This window comes from Athene noctua, chromosome Z, assembly GCF_965140245.1.
Source record: "Athene noctua chromosome Z, bAthNoc1.hap1.1, whole genome shotgun sequence".
Taxonomy (NCBI): Eukaryota; Metazoa; Chordata; class Aves; order Strigiformes; family Strigidae; genus Athene; species Athene noctua.
In genome coordinates, this window is record NC_134077.1 from 47,336,332 (window position 1) to 47,354,930 (window position 18,599).

The 18,599-nt window shown below is 38.9% G+C and overlaps 1 protein-coding gene across 1 annotated transcript in view; it reads right to left on the reverse strand.

Annotated features, from left to right (window-relative positions):
* The window catches only part of FBN2 (fibrillin 2), a 167,066-nt gene that overhangs the window by 54,673 nt on the left and 93,794 nt on the right, over nucleotides 1–18,599 (reverse strand). The window contains exons 20-26 of the mRNA XM_074931320.1: nucleotides 17,549–17,668; nucleotides 11,135–11,272; nucleotides 9,876–9,926; nucleotides 9,277–9,402; nucleotides 6,073–6,300; nucleotides 3,734–3,859; nucleotides 1,281–1,409 (exon numbers count right to left, since the gene is read on the reverse strand). Coding sequence (XP_074787421.1) covers nucleotides 1,281–1,409; nucleotides 3,734–3,859; nucleotides 6,073–6,300; nucleotides 9,277–9,402; nucleotides 9,876–9,926; nucleotides 11,135–11,272; nucleotides 17,549–17,668 — 918 coding nt within the window. The remainder of the gene's footprint in view (nucleotides 1–1,280; nucleotides 1,410–3,733; nucleotides 3,860–6,072; nucleotides 6,301–9,276; nucleotides 9,403–9,875; nucleotides 9,927–11,134; nucleotides 11,273–17,548; nucleotides 17,669–18,599) is intronic.

Below are 18,599 nucleotides of genomic sequence, written 5' to 3' on the forward strand. Positions count from 1 at the left end.
GAGGCCTTCAAGAAGTAATTTCTTGACTTATCTCCTCACTGCTTATTTATGTGACATCTTCCTTTCCTGCCTTGTTCTTACAGATGACATATCTCCACCATACAGTACTGATTCTCTGCATTTGTACTGTCTCTCATAAACGTTATTCACCTTCCACAATTTTGCTTTTTTGTTATGTTCACCTGTCATTCAAGCAATGATTTTTTTGCTGACTTTTGGAGTCTAAAAGCATCACGATTTGCAGGACAGCAAGTAAGGTGATAGGAGGCCTGCATGGCCTCCTGGCACACAGAGGCATAGGACCACTTATTTGAGTTCAATTTAAAAGCACAAAAGCTCCTTGACAAACTCAAACACAAAAAGGACGAATAAAATAGGCAAAGGCAGGGACAGCTAATGCAGAAGAAATACAGAGCCCTGTTTTGAGGGGGCAGAGATGAGGTTAGGAAAGCCAAAGCCACCAGAAGTTGACTCCTGCAAAGGATGTGAAGGGTATAACAGCAAAAAAATAAGGGGAAATGGGGGAAGTGAACTGCTGACAAAGGACATGAAAAAGACCCATGAATGCTAAGAGAGAGCTGGCCAATGTCATTTTGAAGACCCTCCTGACCAACCTTGAAAGGTCACGGAAATTACACAAGGATCTTTAGGGTGGGAGGAAAGGAAATGACAATACTATCTTCAAGAAGGGCAAGGAGGAGGACCCATTCATCAAGACGAAAATCTGATTTTGCTTTTTCATTATATGTTTCATGATGTATACTAACTCAAGACTTTTTAAGGTGGCTAGTAACTTTTGATGTCTCTATATCTATTCTTACAACTTTAAACAGATTAGAGAGATGTGATCTTTCAGGAAATGCTCTCAAAATTTCCTGAGTCCTAGAAGAATCAAGGAAAAGTGAATTACACTACTTTTGAAAATCCAGCATTCTACTTCTAACTTCACCAAGTGTTTGGATACCTCATCAGCCACTTAAAAACTACATGAATGGTTGCTGCCATTCTAAAACATCTATACAGAAATGTGTAAAAGAAATTAGCAAAAAGAACAAGCAAAGCTATATGCATAGTACACAGACATGCTGAACTCTATTATCAGGCAGTTTATTCCCTATATGTCCTATAAACTGTGTATCAGTTTCATTTGTCAAGAAGTCACAATAATTATGCATATGAAGTGTTCAGTGGATCAGAGTAGAGTATAGTACAGAGTACAGAGTACAGTCAAGCTTTGTATGGTAAATGGACAGACTCCAAGTCATCCTGCCAACACTTACCCATACAGTTCTTCATCATCATAAATCCACTTTCATAACCATCAAAGCACTCACAGTCAAAACTTCCAGGAGTGTTGACACAAGTACCACTTCCACATAAGTCTGGGGAGATCCGGCACTCATCAATGTCTGTTTATAGTAATGGAGAGGTAGAAAAATATCAAACAGAGTTTAAGGTTACCCTGCTTTTCACAGAAGTGAACACTTGGCCATTATAAATTAACTATAGAGAAATCATATATAATATATAAATCAACAGAGAAAAATGAAATTAATTTAATATTTACAAGAATATCTGGTTATATGAAACAGTTTGTGGAAGATTCATAATGCAATGCCTTCAGAGCTCTCAACTATAGATTAAACTATGCCACAAGTAGGCTTCCATTAAGTGTAATTTAAGGTTAGATTTCTAAGGAAAATTTGTTACAGTTACTAACCGTAACAAATTCTGAGTTATTATTACAGAGGTACAAGTTGCTGCTAAGACTACAGTGCCATTGGTACTAACTTGCTTATTATGAAGACATTTATCCAATAATAGCATTATAAGCTTATATATACCCTTTTGACTAGGAATTAAAGTAGCTCCTTTGAAAGAGCCAGATTTACAGTTCACTGGTTATCTTATTAGTTACATTTGAATGAAACTTACTTTGGAAAATTATAGCAGTTTTGTAGAAAGTAAAAAGGGGAGAGGAAGAGGTCTTTGTAAAACACTCTGGTAGTGAATCAGGAAGCTAAAGAGGAATTTGTAATATGGATATGATCCAGTGAAACAGGTCAGTGTTGAAGGAGAGGACTGGAAAAAAGAACTGGATAGCCTTATATTTACTATCTCCTCACATCTTTCCAGACTTCTGCCTTCCCTCATCCTACTGCTCATCCAGTGTTTTTGGAGTGAACTAGAGTTCAATGCCTTTGTTTCATGTTCTCCTCTATGCCCTCTACCTTGACCTTCATTCACACTATGTCATTAACTTTTGCATATTAAGGAATCATGAGTCTTTACAGGGAATAAAAATAACAGAATATTTGAAACAATGAAGACATTAGTCCAGGGTAGGGCATAGGACTGGTTCTGTCATACAAGAATTCCATGGAGCAAGGAATCAAAGAAGAGCATCAACATGATTGCAGTAAGTTGGTTAGCTGGGTAATAGACTCATTTGCATAAGTGGTTGAGGAAAACTAGAAAAGTATAATCTTAACTAAAGAAACTGTTAAAGATTTACAACATTTATTTTTTCACCACATGCCAGAGTCTCTTTTGCCTGTGTTGCCAGGTGAAGATAGTTCAGTCCTCACACACAGATGTGTGGAGGCATCAGATGGTACCCCATGTGGTGGGTCTGGGATGTTACAGAGTACCTGGCCTCCTGCAGGCTTTATAAAACATTTTGTTGCTAATTTAAACCAAAAAATAAGTCTTCCATTTAATAAAATGTGGTTCTCTACAGCTGTTCAGTGGAAGTTTTCATCAGAACAAACTTTCAATGGAAAACAACCCAAAAAAAGCATTTGTAGGGAGGAGTTTTCTGATTTATTTCTGCTAGTTTAGAAATAAAGTTTGTTAAACACATTTCTCACCAATGTGATCACTATAAAAACACAGAAATCACCAGTTAGGGCAATGTTAACATCCAGATCAACCTCAGTTAACGTGCCTTACCCCCCACACTTCACATTACATAGATGCCTGTGTGGTATAACAAAACCTCCTTCATTTTCCGCATAGAGCCACCCATGATGGTTCTCATTAGAGCTATCCAGTTTCTCATAACCAGAAAACTATTAAGCTTATCTTCTGTTTCAGTTTTTCCAGACAGTAAATAACAAAACATTAAACTTCCAAATTAAATGCTCATCTCTTCTTGAGTTAATGTTACACTGATGTCAGAATTGCAGCGGTGCCTCTGCGTGTGCTTGGCTATCAAATCAAAATGAAAATGAATTTGCAGTAGAATGTCCAAGTTCATTTGGTAATACAATGATCAGACAGTAAGAAATGTAAATTAAGTTAATCTGTATGTTAAAACACTGAACTTGGCTTTTCCAGTGATCCTCATTGATTTCTCAGGTTGTACCGAGTAAGCACGACCAGAGCATCTGTAACACCAATTAAAAAAACTCCTTACCTATGTGTGCAAAAAGAATGTTACATTTATTAAAGAACCTTTTTCTGAAAGGAAAACTTAAGACAATCAGTCATTCTGTCCAAAGATTAAGCTCTTAGAAACTGCAGGAAATTAATTACATCAATTTTCTACATCACCAGGCACCTTCAAAATGCCCCCGGCATGTGGTAGAGTCCCCGTGGCTGAATCACTGGATATCTTCAAGATGGACAGGGTGCTAGACAGCTAGATCTAGAATCCCTTTCCCACAAAAGGTCCTTTCAATCTGGACTATTCTATGATCCTAGGAAAAACTGGGGAAAATGCAAGACTTGCCTGTACAGTTTCTTTCCTCCATATCTAAAGTAAATCCACTGTTACATCGACATTTGAAACTTCCAATTGTGTTTCTGCATTTACCATTCATGCACATACCAGGGAACACTTTACATTCATTGATATCTGTGAAATAAAACAAAAGATCATTCTTAAGCACAAATGTATATATAATTAATGGGAATTTCCTGTTCTTTCTTACCAATCATATTGGGCATAAAAGGCAGGGTTCGGGTTGCAGGGCACTGGAGGGATGGCCTCCCCCTACACAGGTTAAGAGAATGGAAAAATGAAACTGAGGAGGTAAGCAGGAGGGGTCATTGTTGGAGACATGACTGAAGATGCACTTTTGGAAGGCAGAACTCCATGTCTGAGGAGGAAACCCTGAAGCACTGCCACACGTGGAGGACCTATGTCAGGGAAGAGACACCCCTGAGGGACCACAGCCTGTGGAAGACCCACACTAGGCCAGGGACACCCTGGGGGACTGCAGCTGTGGGTGACCCATGCCAGGGCAGACACACCTCTGAGGGACTGTAGCCTACAGGTGACCCAGGCAGGGGCAGGAACACCCAGGGAGACAGTGGCCCATGGAGGATGTATGCTGGGGTAAAGACACCTCTGAGCGATAGTGACCCACATGCAACCCCTGCTGGGGTAGGGAGATCCCTGAGGGACCATGATCTGTGGGTAATCCATCCTGGGGCAGGGACACCCCCCAGGGACTACCGTACATGAGTGATCACACTGGTGCATGACATCCTGGAGGAGCATGGGCTGTGGACAACCTACGCTGATGCAGGAACACCCCTGAGGTCCTCTGTGCATGGAGGAGCCCATGCCAGGGCAAGGAAACGAGGCAGTGAATGAAAAGACTAAGCAACGAGGGATGACAAAGAGAAACCACTGCAGCATACCCAAGGCCCTGTGCTGCCAACTACCTCATCCATGGACCGGGGAGGGGCAGACACCAGGAGGGGTGGAGCAGAGGTGCTGGGCTGAAGTTGAACCTGGCAGTAGGGCAGAAAAGATGGTTCCCTACCTGTTGAATTGTTTATGCTTTCTTTGCTTCTCAATGCCCAAAGCAGTAATGAAAAATTTATGTTAAACAGCAATCAACCAAATTCAGTCAAACTTCCTGAGTTGAGACTCTCTTGCTCATGATGTCAATATGTCTATTGTGCTCTATTTTGCTTTGTACCACAATTCATGCTGTTCCTGTGCCAGCTTGTAACAGATATAACCATTACCTAGTTGATTAATTGAGATTGCCAGAGTGGTATCTGGAGCCCAGTTTAGAAAGGGTAATTCTTCTTTCGTTAAATATCAAATTAAATGTTTCACCTCTTCTAAATGCATTTTGCTGGGCAGCTGGATAACACAGGCTGTTAAAGGATCTTGCAGAGGACAAATAAAGGTTTTTCAAGTGTCAGCCCCTCTCATAGGCACTCCCCAACAGCATTTACAAACTTCTTACACTGTTAGATATAATTTGCTGGATCAATGTCCTTACCTGAGAATCACCTTTGATGAAACAAGATTCTATCTCCTGGATCTATGTATTAAGTGTGAATGCAAGAAAGTGTGGTCCAAATACAAAAGAAGAAGCAAGATGCAAAACCTTACAAAATCTTGGAGTGGACAAGATTTTACTATAATTATTAAACAGTTAAGAATTTATTATTTATAATTAATTAATTTTTAATAAAATAAACTATTATATTATTAATTTCCTTATTTGTTAGCAAATCACCACCAAGCGCTAAGAGCTTTGCCTGAGAATATTGTCTCCTGAAAATCAGAACTTATTTATGGTGAAGTAGAGGTCCAGTCTGTTAGTTTTCTCAAGTAACTCAAGCATTTCAAGACAAATGCTTCAGAATACATCATTTTAAAAACAAATAAAATACTAAAACATTTCCAGATCACCTCAGCTTCTACAGACAGAAATTTAAAGTTTTTCTTCTAAGTTCTCAATCACCTAAAATATCTCAGATCTGGTTTCTTAACATTTTCCAACCTCTTCAGTTTTGTTTTTTCTCTACAGGAGATGAGGCTGGTCAAAACTGGAAAAAAGACGTTTATTTACTTCTTTATCACTGCAGCTCATTATTAGTGCCCTCATAATTTTAATGCAGCATACACCCTTGCCTGTAACACTCCTGCACACCATGCAGGCAGAGTTTCCCACCTGTAAGGTCAGCTCTTCAGGCAAACACTTTCATAACACCTCTAACCTCAAATATATAACAAATATAGACACAAATCCTGGCATTTTCTCAGAATATTCACCCAGACGTGCCTATAATGAATTTTTACATACAAGAATGAACCCTTACCTTTATAAAATGGCCTGCCAGTTAGAATATCACCCCTGTTGGAGAAGCCGGGACCTCTGGGGCACAGAGCCTCATATTCCTTGGTGCCAGGCTTAGGACACTCCTCGCAGTCAGAGCCCCAAGCAGCCCCCACCGCACAGCAGCAGGCATCCATGCGAAACTTGCCAGGCACAGACTGAATGCACTCATCTTCATCCCATTTCAGGTAGCATTGCTCCATGCGAATATCTGCTCATTTCACAACAATAAATAGTCATTTTACCCTTCGCTAAAGTTTTCTGTCTTTCAGAAGCACCTACTTCTGAGGCACAAGTATATGTGAGGCTCAGTTTCCGGGAGACAGATTTCTGCTTAAAGACTACCCTTCTGCACAATGTCCAACCATCTGAAGTTGCTAATACTGCACTATAGTTAAGCTTCTGTACCTCTGCTGTACAACATAAAAGTGCAGGGATTTCTTTTGTTGTCTTCCAAAATCATTATATACGATTACTCTGTCATGATCATGCTTTTCAGGTTTCTATGTGTATTTGATAGGACAGAGACATGTAGTTCTTTACTGTATCATTTACAAACTGACCTGCATTCATAGTAAAAAATAATTCCTATCTATGTATTTTATTAAATGAATTTACTACACAAGGAATATAGAAAAAGAATCTGAACATTGTTAGGTTTAGATTAACACCAGTTAGCAGGAAAAACCAATATAGTTTCCAGAAAAATCAATTATGGTTATACTTAATGGTCCCATTTGCAGAAAAGTAGGTCAACCAAAAGATCAACCAAGTGTGCAGGCAAAATCTGGACTTGCATACCCAACTGTCAGGAAAAGCATCACATACTCGTCTACAGACAGAAAAAATTAGCATTGCTATATCTCACACACATTAAAAAATAACAATAATAACCCATGTGAAAGCACCAGTATATTCTGCACTTTTCACTTATTTTCAGTAAGGAAAAAGTTTACAACTTTTAGAAAAAATTTTAGTATTTCTTAAAATTTAAAATTTATATAAAAATGGATTGTTAAATCTCTATGTGATAATTTCTACAACACAGGAGAACTTCTATGCCCAAATTCCAAGTATCTGGCAAATAATACTAATAATGGGAAATGGACAGTATCAGTTACAACAGTGCTAGAGAAGATGTCTGTGATACTATGCCAAAGTTTATTGGTAGCTTAATGCTCTTCAGAAAAATTTATTTTCGTTGTGTAAGGAAGATCACAAGGACACACGGTGCCTGATAAAATCATTTCTTTACATGTTCTAGAGCTTCCTGACATGACTGAAATGGACTGGAGGTCAAGTTGCATTTTCAGGATAAATATAAGCATTAATACTTCATATGATATACTGGACTGGGAAGTTAGGATTTAGCAAAGCTAACAGAATTCTTAAATGCTTAGTGTAAAAACCTTTTGAGAAGATGAAAGATCTAAAAATAACACAGATGAGCTGCTGAACTGTTTTCCATACAAAGTTCCATTCAAAGTTGTTCAAATTTATAATATCAATTTACCCTATGCACATCTGGAGTTAAGCCATTTAGAAGCAAGTAGAAGAAATGAAAATAGCTCAAAGAATAGTCATGGATTCCTGTAAACTATTCCACATCAGGATCATATTTAACTTCCAGTCAGCAAACACACTGATACTAAGTATTCGCACTAAAATCACTGTAGTGGATCCTGCAGGAAGTAAACATACCTCAGAAATACATGACATAGTGCACAGTGTAGCACAGGAGAAGGCACATATCTTGCAATATAAAAGGTCATTTTTTCATTAAAATAAGAAAAGGGAACATGGCTTTGAGAGTAGAGGAATCCTGTGTCTTGCTTGAAGATAGCTCCTTTGTTCCAACTTTATATCTATCAATCACAATTAAATACATACCTCTCTATCAAACTTCTCATTAATAAATAATACAGGTTGATGGCCACAGATGTCAGCAACTGGCAACAGAATTACTAAGTTGAGAAGGGGGAATTGGGGGTGTGTGGAATATAAAATAAAACCTAACATGAAAAACTGCATATGATATGTACAATAACAGATACGTGCATCTCGGCAGACTTGCGTTTGAATTATTTTTTTCTGAGAAATTTATACTGATTGTATACATCTGCTTCATTTCAAAATTCTGCTTATTTAAAAAACATCTCTAGAATTACATTCACATTATAGGAAACCACAACCTGGTAACTGTATCAGCTATTAGTAAGGCATAGTGCAATGAAACCGAAAGTGTTTGCTTAAATTTTCCTGTTTGAGGAAAGAGAACACTGTTGAAATAAAAAAATAAAGGTTAGAAGTAGGAAAACCCTTGACATGAAACAAGGGCTGAAAACATTTTTTGGTTCTGTTGCACTGTTTTCTTAAAAGAAATCAATGCTGTCAGTAATCATACTGTTACAGTCCTTAGAACTGGTAATAAAAATTAATATGGATTCCAGAATCTATTCTAAACATTCAGTTCCCCAACTTTAACTTTTTTAATCTCTGACCACTGATTTCTAAAGGTGCATATTAATAACACTAACTATACTTTCTACAGGATACTTCTGTTTTCTTGAACTTACACGAGGGTTCAGTATTTTCTACACCTGAAGTCCTTCCTAGAGAAATGCATGTGTTCACAGATGTCACGTTTTGTCAGTAGCAGATACTTATCTGTACAACAAAGATGAAGTCTTATTTTTATCTACATTCATTCTGATTACTCTCAGACCAGCCAATCTGCACCAGCATATTCGAGCTACAAGGTAGTATCTGAGTTTCACAAAATGACTATAGATAGTAATAGAGAAAAGCACCATCCACACTGCATTACAAGCTGTTGGCTGACCAGCTACCTGCTCATCACCCTCCTAGCGACTCAAGTCAGGACATTTCTGTTCATCCATGGGAGTCAGAGTCAGAGACAGCACTCTAGCAACATGTACTGACTGTGCTGTGGGCAAAACAAGTTTTAACACAAACATTCATATTCCCCCACGCGATTAACAGCTGTTGCCCGGACTGGGACGGATGCTTGTTATCTAAGCAGGCATGTACTAAAACATAGGCTTGACAAGCTGCTTTCGGAGGAATTCAGAAACAAACTAAATATCGTTCCACAACCCTTTGAGAATAGTTTTGGACAACTGTTGGTCACAGCTAAAGAGCTGGCAAGAGTTGAGTGCGCTCTTACCTAAGCACACTCGCCCTGTTCCATCCAGTGTCAGCCCTTCAGGACACTCGCAGTGAAATGAGCCTCTGCTGTTGACGCACCGTCCATTGGGACAAACCCCCGGGAAAACATCACACTCATTTACATCTGTTGGGGGAACAAACGGTTGAGTTATATGGTAACTCAAAGGAGATAGCTACAGCTTTATTGAGAATTTAAGCTATATGAAGGAAAGCGAGAGGCTTCTATCCATACTGTAGGAGGGCCTGAACACTTCTGAACAAGCATCTTGCTCAGTCTCAAGGGACTCTTTCAAGATTGTCAAGTCATAGGGCACTAATGTGTCACATCCTCTAAGACAAGATGATGGATATGGCTGAGAGAAAGCAAAAACTAAAGGGATTAAATGTATTTTGAAGGAGCAGCTCCATCCTCTTTGCATCATTTTGATATTCTCCAACAGTGTAACATAAAACTTCCTAACAGTCACTGTTTGTGAAGGCATTCATCTAAGGCCAATATGATTATGCTTAACAAGAACAACAACATAATAAATCCCCTTTTGTCTCATTTGGAAAGGAAAAAGTAGTGACATATTCAGTAAGAAGCAAAAACTTCACCTTCACAGCTAACACCCTTCACTCTGGCAAATCCTCTTGAGCAAGCTGTGTCTGCAATCAAGCCAGAAAGATATATCACTGCTTTAGAACAACAGAAATATAGGGGTAAATAATTTAACAATAAATTTATCTTTGGAATTCTCTAATGATTTGATGGCCTAAGGTGGTGAATGCTCTAGACTCGATCAAGAAAAGTGCTGACTCACATATGTTACTTAAAACAAGTGAATAGTTGAGGAAATTAAATCTTAGACAATTACTTTCTCATGTGCTTTCCTTAATGGAGACCAGAATGATCAACATCTAATCATATCAATCTCTGTACTCAAAAAGTATCTGAATGGTAAATTTCCTGTAAAATTGTCTAAAGATTTAAAGCTTTAGTGATGTCGGTTATCACTAAAGGCTCTTCCACTGCAGCTTTATTAAGGATTTGAGCAATGACATTATTTTAGGATATGCATGTAAAATGTAGCATGATGTAGTGATATGAAAGTTTGCTGAAATGTAACTAGTTAGAGAATAGGAAATTAAATGGTCACAAGTATCTAGTCTGAGCTAATTAGCTCTCCAGATTGATTAGGTTTTGATTAGTTTTACCAGTCTAACCTGACCATGCTGCTTCCTGAAGTCCAAAGTAGTATCTTTGCTTGATGATGCACTGCACAGTGAAGAGCTCTCTTGGATGTTGTTTGCACCATGCTTGTTGGATGGGATACATGTGCCCACATTTATTGTTCCAATTAAAAATGAAAGGATAGAACATCCTGACATTGGTTCAGCTGCAAACGGCATTATTCAAAACTTATGGGGAGAATGTGGCAGCCAGCATTCCTGATTCCAACTTATAGACCTAGCCCTGTAATCTAGTAGTAGTACTGTTCTGCAATCAATAATTGTACACAAGCTGTGTGCTTCGAAACTGCTGGAAAAAGTGATAACAGCCCGCAACATGAAAAGCCCTCAAGACTTTTACTGGATATTTCTTTTTAATATTGCAGCCCTTAGTTCCCTACCCCAATGCACAGTCCCTGTGGAGATGAAACATAGGTATTAGTAAAAGATTTATTCACATGCTATTTCCTGGTAACTTCAAAGTTATTAGAATTATTTCTCACGGTGGAGATTACAAGTGATAATAAACAAGACACCTTAATTTCACAGTTTTTTTGCAGTTTGTGTTCAATACAGAAAATGATGAGTATCTATCTAGTGGTACTTGCTCTCTTTCCCAGAAGATGCAGGATATATGAGCATACCCATTTCACATCGCTCACATGGGCTGCCCCAAGCTGCTCCTAAGGTAGCACAGCATTCAGATTTCAGTGTAGCACCATTGATATTGACTTCACAGCGACTGTCTTGGATGTTAAGCCAGCAAGTCCCCTTCAGGCTATCTGCAGTGGAATAGAAAACAATATGGAATTGTTACAGAAAAGAGAGCTGGCATGCCATGTTCGTGCCACCAGTAGACAGAGTACCAAGCGAGCACAGGCTCTGCTTTAAAAGAGGACCTTCCATCAGAGTAATTAGTAACATTTTAGTTGCTATCACTAAAATAGAGCAGACTGTTTGAGACATTTTATAGTCCGGGTGCCAGAGCTAGCAGAGTTCCCCCAGATACTACAGTGGATTTATTTATTTCACACAGAATCATCTAGGTTGGAAAGAACCCTGGAGATCATCTGGTCCAACCGTTTGCCTAGCACAGTTCCCACCTACAGCATATCCTTAAGCGCCAAATTGACCCTACTCTTGAACACCTCCAGGGATGGGGACTCCACGACCTCCCTGGGCAGCCCATTCCAACACCCAACAACCCGTTCAGTAAAGAAATGCTTCCTAATATCCAGTCTAAACTTGCCCTGGCGCAACTTGAGGCATTCCCTCTTGTCCTGTTGCTTGTTACTTGGTTAAAGAGACTCATCCCCAGCTCTCTGCACCCTCCTTTCAGGGAGCTGTAGAGGGCGATGAGGTCTCTCCTCAGTCTTCTCCAGACTAAACACCCCCAGTTCCCTCAGCCGCTCCCCAGCAGACCTGTGCTCCAGACCCTGCACCAGCTTCTTTGCCCTTCTCTGGACACGCTCGAGTCATTCAATGTCCTTTTTGTAGTGAGGGGCCCAAAACTGAACACAGTCATCGAGGTGCAGCCTCACCAGTGCCGAGCACAGGGGTGAGATCCCTTCCCTGTCCCTGCTGGCCACGCTATTGCTGACACAAGCCAGGATGCCATTGGCCTTCTTGGCCCCCTGGGCACACTGCTGGCTCCTGTTCAGCCGGCTGTCAATCAGCACCCCCAGGTCCCTCTCTGACTGGCAGCTCTCCAGCCACTCCTCCCCAAGCCTGTAGCGCTGCTGGGGGTTGTTGTGGCCCAACTTCTGAAGTCCAGGATGTCAGTCCTGCTTAGCTCTCTCCTGGCCTCTCTAAGAATAGAGAACTCTATTATTTCATGATCGCTGTGCCCTAGTCGGCCTCCAATCTCCACATCATCCACCAGCCCTCCTCTGTTCACAAAGAGGAGATCCAGCAGGGCACCTTCTCTGGTTGGTTCACTCACCAGAGTTTATTTTATCTAGTGACTGATCAGTCTAAAATACACAAGACACAATAAAAGCAGAGATCACAACCTGAGCCTCCACCTTCCAGCTCACTGCCTGAACCACTGGGTTATGAAATCCAGGTGCTCTTGCCTCTCTCTCATTCAGTGAACTTTCGAGGTTGTCAGGAAGGTAAAAAACATGTGCGTAGTAGGGTTGTGCTGTATTCTTTTAGGGGTCTGATTCTGCTGGTGCATTTGCTATGCTTTTAACACGCCTGTCAGGTTATACTCCACTCTCTGCTCCTGAGGGCTCAGCCCCAGCATGCCCCTCTCCTGAATCACAAATCGGATTGCCAGGCTGGGAACCCAGGCCAGCTCAGGGCAAATCCATACCAGTAAGTGCCCAGCCATGTTAGGCAGCACCTCCTGACTGCTTCCCACACAAGAGAGCCACTGAACAGAGGGGAAATTTTTCAGTCACAAGAGTTGTCTCTGCTGCTTGAAATCATCTGAAATCCTCTTTTAGGTACCCAAATCTTCAAGTCTTAAAAACTATGCTTTCAGTGCCCAAGCTGTTTTTTAAAATCTCAGTTAGATCCTAAATCAGTTATGTACTTTAAAATTTGTACCCACAACACCTTTGCTCAGTGCCTTTACAATGTTAAACTCAAGTGGTATAAAATTTCTTAAAGCAGACAACAACCTTTGTGATAGATAGCAAAGCAGTCTCTAAAGATCTAACCAGATCGGGAGGTCAGCCTGCGTAAGTTTAAATGCATGTGCATTCTCAGAGTTCGAAGCTAAGCAAGTGGCCCAGATGAATTTAATGAGATAATTAATGAAAGACAAATAGGATTTGGCTTTAAGATTTACACATACTTTATGTACAAAAAGCCAGACAGTATATCAGATGCTGTTGATCAGTATTACTAATATCTCATGTTTAGGAGCAATGTGCTTAAGATAGAATGATTCCACCATATTTTTTTCAAACAACTTCCAACTTTTCTACAAAATGGTCATGTTATACAATTATGTAGATCACAGAGTCCACAACCCTTCTTTGTCTAAAGTAACAGAGAAAAAAAAATGGCCCAAGAATGTGACTGGAATCAGCACTAGAAACTGGGCAACGCACTTTATTAACAGTTAAAACAGTTGTATTATTTAGGTTAATGTTGGTCTTAAACATGTGAGGAAGAATATCAGACTTAAAACAAGTGCACAGACTAACAAGGGGTATAGAAAAATGGGAAACACATTTTTCCACTCCCTGATCAGCCTTTAGCTAACTGTTGAGGCTTGGGTTAACATAACAAAACCAAAGACAAAACTTGGGCAGTCATTAGCTGGGTTGGCTCTTAGGATGGGCATATCCCTTGTCATCATATGTCCTCAATTCAGGGACCAACATGGGGAGAAGGAACATAGTCTGATCTTTTACATCACATTCAGCTTGCTGCCCGTATATTGATGTCTCTGCTTTATGTTATCAAAATGTAAATACTTCCATTGTTTTATTCACTAGAAGTTTCTTGAGCTCAATATTATTTATTTTTAGTAACCAACTTTACAGGATGGAAAAAATCAAACTCAGAAATTATTTAAAATCTACAAATTAGCAGACAACCATTCTCACACCAGCTGCTACTATATTATCCTGTCAAAGTCTGCTTGTCTTATCTTTTTCAGACTATCAGTTAATTTCCTTTACTTTAAAGTTTCTTTCTCTCATCCAGACAAAATCTACAATGGGCAGTTACTGTGACTTTTGCTTTGGTGAAAAAGTTTTTATCCAGCATCAAAGCATTCTTTCTGTTGCTTGCTTCTCTTTGATTCTGACTTGAAGAATATATGCATACCACAGGCACATGGCAGCCTACATATTCTGCACTGTATGAATTTCACAAATCTTGACTAAAACATCCATTAAAAGCATACATTAAGTGTGTATTTCAAAAAGCACAAATGGCAGTACCCCTACTGTATGAGCAATTCCAAAAATAGCAATGCAACACTTGTAGAACCAACAGAGGTATTTCAAACACAATCAGTGAATCACAGAATCATCTAGGTTGGAAAAGACCTTGAAGATCATCCAGTCCAACCATTAACCTCACACTGACAGTTCCCAACTACACCAGATCCCTCAGTGCTGTCAACCCAACTCTTAAAACACCTCCAGGGGTGGGGACTCCACCACCTCCCTGGGCAGCCCATTCCAACACCTAACAACCCGTTCTGTAAAGAAATGCTTCCTAATATCTAATCTAAACCTTCCCTGGTGCAGCTTAAGGCCATTAACTTTTGTCCCGTCGCTTGTTACTTGGTTAAAGAGACTCATCCCCAGCTCTCTGCAACCTCCTTTCAGGTTCCAATTCCACTCTCTTCCTGTAAGAGTGCAGCCTTGATACTGCAAACAGACAGTGTGCAAGCAAAATAAATGCAAAATATGTCCATATTTTTGCTGAATGCTTTTATTATAACTACTGAACTAACACCACTCCTTTGACGGAGGTTTGAGCTTAAATTTGAGCACAAATGTCATAAGTTGAATTCTGACTGTAACTGTGAGCAAGTAATTTTTTTGTCTACCCAGGAAAGCTCACAGAAAGAGACAAATGTCTCATGCCCATGTTCACTTTTTTTAGGTAAATGCATGCAAATGGCTCAAGCCACCTGGTTCTTCAGTCTTGAGGCTGAGCAGACTGAGCAAAAGAACCACAGGAACTGACAGACTGAAGTCTTCTGTTCACAAACTGAGTAAAGAACATGCATCAGTCATATAGCTTCTCCATATAAGATCAGTCTAATGTGCTGTACATGACCTGAGTCCATGAGACAGTGAGAAACAGCAAAAAGACTAAGGAGCAACAAACACACTGCAGTAATAAAATGTAAAATAAAATTAACAGTGATGTTATGTTAATCCTTTCTTATTCTAATATTGTCACGTGCTTTTACTTAAAAACTTTGCGCCATTTTTAAGTTCAATAACTAATTATTATCCTGAAAGAAAGAAAGAAAAACTCTCATAGTGTAGGACTGATTGTGGTTCTGACAGGAGAGCAAATTTGAAATTAAAGAAAAACTAAGGAGGTGTCAGAATCTGACATTGCTTCACTATGATGATTCTTATGAAGAATACAACCCATTCCTAAACCACAACACTATTTTAGCCACACGCTTATGTTTTGGCATACACTTTTCACATCTGATGCCTCTGGAATGCTTAACAAGAGCAATCTGCTAAATAAATTAGGGCAAATAAATTCAATATACAAGTCTTTCACTGCAGTTTTAATGGGAAAAAACATCTTGCTCTACTGTAGAGATTTAAAATGGCACACATTTGCAAGTTTTGCACACAGTAAACTACCTATAAATTCCAACCCCTCACTCACTTTTCAATAATGTAGTCCGCTCTCCTCTTATCACTACTAATTCCAATGGAAATTTTGCCAAGGTAGAAAAACATACATGTGGGGGCTCTAACAGTAAAAATCTGTATGTCTAATCTGCTGTACTTCTGACCCTTCTGTCCTAATATAGTCTTACCTGTAGTACAGAAACCTCTTCCTGATATGATTTTCACCAATGAAAAAAATTAATGATTAGGCCCACAGTGTATAGGTGGTTCTTATTCTTCACTTTTTATCTGATTGTTCAGGTGGGTTTTTTTGTTTACATTTTGTGTTACTTATCATAATATGGACCAAATGGGACCTCACACTGTAACCATTTCAACGGAAACTCTGCAAAGTAAATCCAGAACACTGTTATAATTAGGCCCTTAGTGAACTTGTAGCACCTTTGGATGCGAGAACACAACAAGGTTAGAAATAAGCAGTACAAAAAAGTATAGGTTAGTGTGGTCTTATCAAGAAATCAGCACAATGTGATAAAGACAAAAACAATATTAAACTTTACTGGCCAGTGATGCTACAAGGAAATCTTAAGAGAAGGCTTAGGCACGGATGTAATACTCACTTAAAAAACATATGTTAAAAGGCATAGACAGACTCCATCATTAAATGGAAATTCACGTCTTTGCATGTGATTTCTTAAGAAAATCTTGGCAAGGCAAGAAAGTTGAACCAAGAACAACCAGACAAATCCATCTTAAAATAAAAGAACATTTTAATTTTGAATCATTCAGTTGTTAATGACACCAATTTATTCCATATATCCTACAAAGATTTCAATTATGTTACAGAAATAAGATGAAACAATGGCAGCTTGTGATCACCCAAGAAGTACTGATGTCTCCAATCCTTTGAATTTTCTTGGAAAGGCAAGAAAAAAAAATTAACGAATGGCTTCCAGAGATAATGCCAATGACATCTTGCAGACAACTGTTGGTGCTATCTCCAATAAAATCTGTGCAGTGGTCTGCTTTTTTTTCAATTCAAAAGAATCCTCAAATGATGCTAACATTATTTATTTATATATATTTATATAGTTTGTGTGTGTATATATATAAAATCAAGACAATACTCATGAGTCTGCTGCAGGGGCAGGGATCCTGACAAATTCAGATCTGTCTTACTCATCTTTACCAGTTTCCTACAAAAGAGGTAAAGTATGAGATTGTGATATAATGCAAAAGCCATTAACATTTCCTTATAGCAAGGAAAGTCAGTCTTCCCAGTTTATGAAGAATGTCCAGAACCCTAGAAGTCATGTGTTTTCCTATGACTATTTGAGTAGATGTTCCCCAGTTTTACTTGCTTTCTTGTTTCAGATTTCAAAGTGGACAAAGAACTGAGTGGGAATTTCTGCTTTACAGTTTCTCAACTACCAGATTAATCCCCTATACTTTACTCATATTCTCGTTCTCCCAAAGGACAAGATAATTCCTATTAATAATAAGACATCCCCACTCTCTCTCACCAATCAATACTTGCATTTCACCATAGTTCGAACATCCTCATGAATTATGCTTCTCTCAGTTTGTTCCTGCTCCCATGGAAGCCATCGTATTAGTATGTGTTTGTTTGGTTTTACCTACTAGACATATGGTCTGCTATCATGAGGATATTTCCCAAACACATTATTTTCCTCCTTAATCAATCATATGATCAATTTTTTCAAGTCAGTAAGAAAAGTGACAGTAACAGGAGAAAATACCCACCAATACATATCAGTCCTGTAGAGTCCAACTTGCTGCCAGGTGAACACTCACAACTGAAAGATCCAAGATTGTTCCTGCAGGCACCATTGACACATGGGCTGCTTTCACATTCGTTTATATCTATAATCCAGAAACAAAAGACACTGTTAGAATTACAATGTGCTCCTGGGAAAGTATTACACAGTATGAATGCTTTGCCAAGACTGCCTGGAATATTTGTCCCCAGCCTCCTCTCAGCATGAGATTAAAAGATACAGGGACAGGCAGGTGGCATGCATGTGCACACGTACAGGAGCATAAATTTTGAAAGTGTTAATTAAATGGCTCTTTTCTACAAGGATAGTAATTTCCAGCAACTCGGACTATAAAGTTTTGCAGCATCAATTATAACTGTCCTGTGAGAAAACAAAACTCTTTTTTTCATAGAATGCAATACATTTCCAGCCACAACATGGAGTTAACAAATAAAGGCCTTATTGTTTCTGTCATTTATGGCTCCATAAGGTTTTGGAATAATTAAGAAAACCCTGACAGAAGCAAAGTGTTACAAACGCTGGCTGCAATTCTCTAGTTCTGGGAAGTGTTCAAAAAGTAGGAGTTGCAGCTGGAATACTCTAAATGGTACTTCCCTCTAGCCCCTAACTCCTTCTATTTATTACCCTGTGAGTTTTTTAAGCTTGTTCACATGTAAAGAATAGGAGCCTTGCAAACAGTATTATGTAATAGTGTGTTTGTTTTTTTTTTAAAAGATTAAAACAGTACTAGTAAATTCTTTCAAAGAACAATCACAGATGCATATCCACTAGTTCTTCCTGAATTCAACGAATTTCATTTTTTGATTTGGATCCTGAATCAAGCCATGCATTCTAATCTAACCAGACAGTTCCTTTGGTGGGCCAGAAATAAAACTGTTTAGTGCTTCTTATGTTTGATAGTAATGCATGAGAAATAATGTCATATCCATAAACTAAAATAGCCTGATTTAATAATACATTATAATAGAATTATATATTAATATATATCACTATATTAATTATATAATAGATAAAAA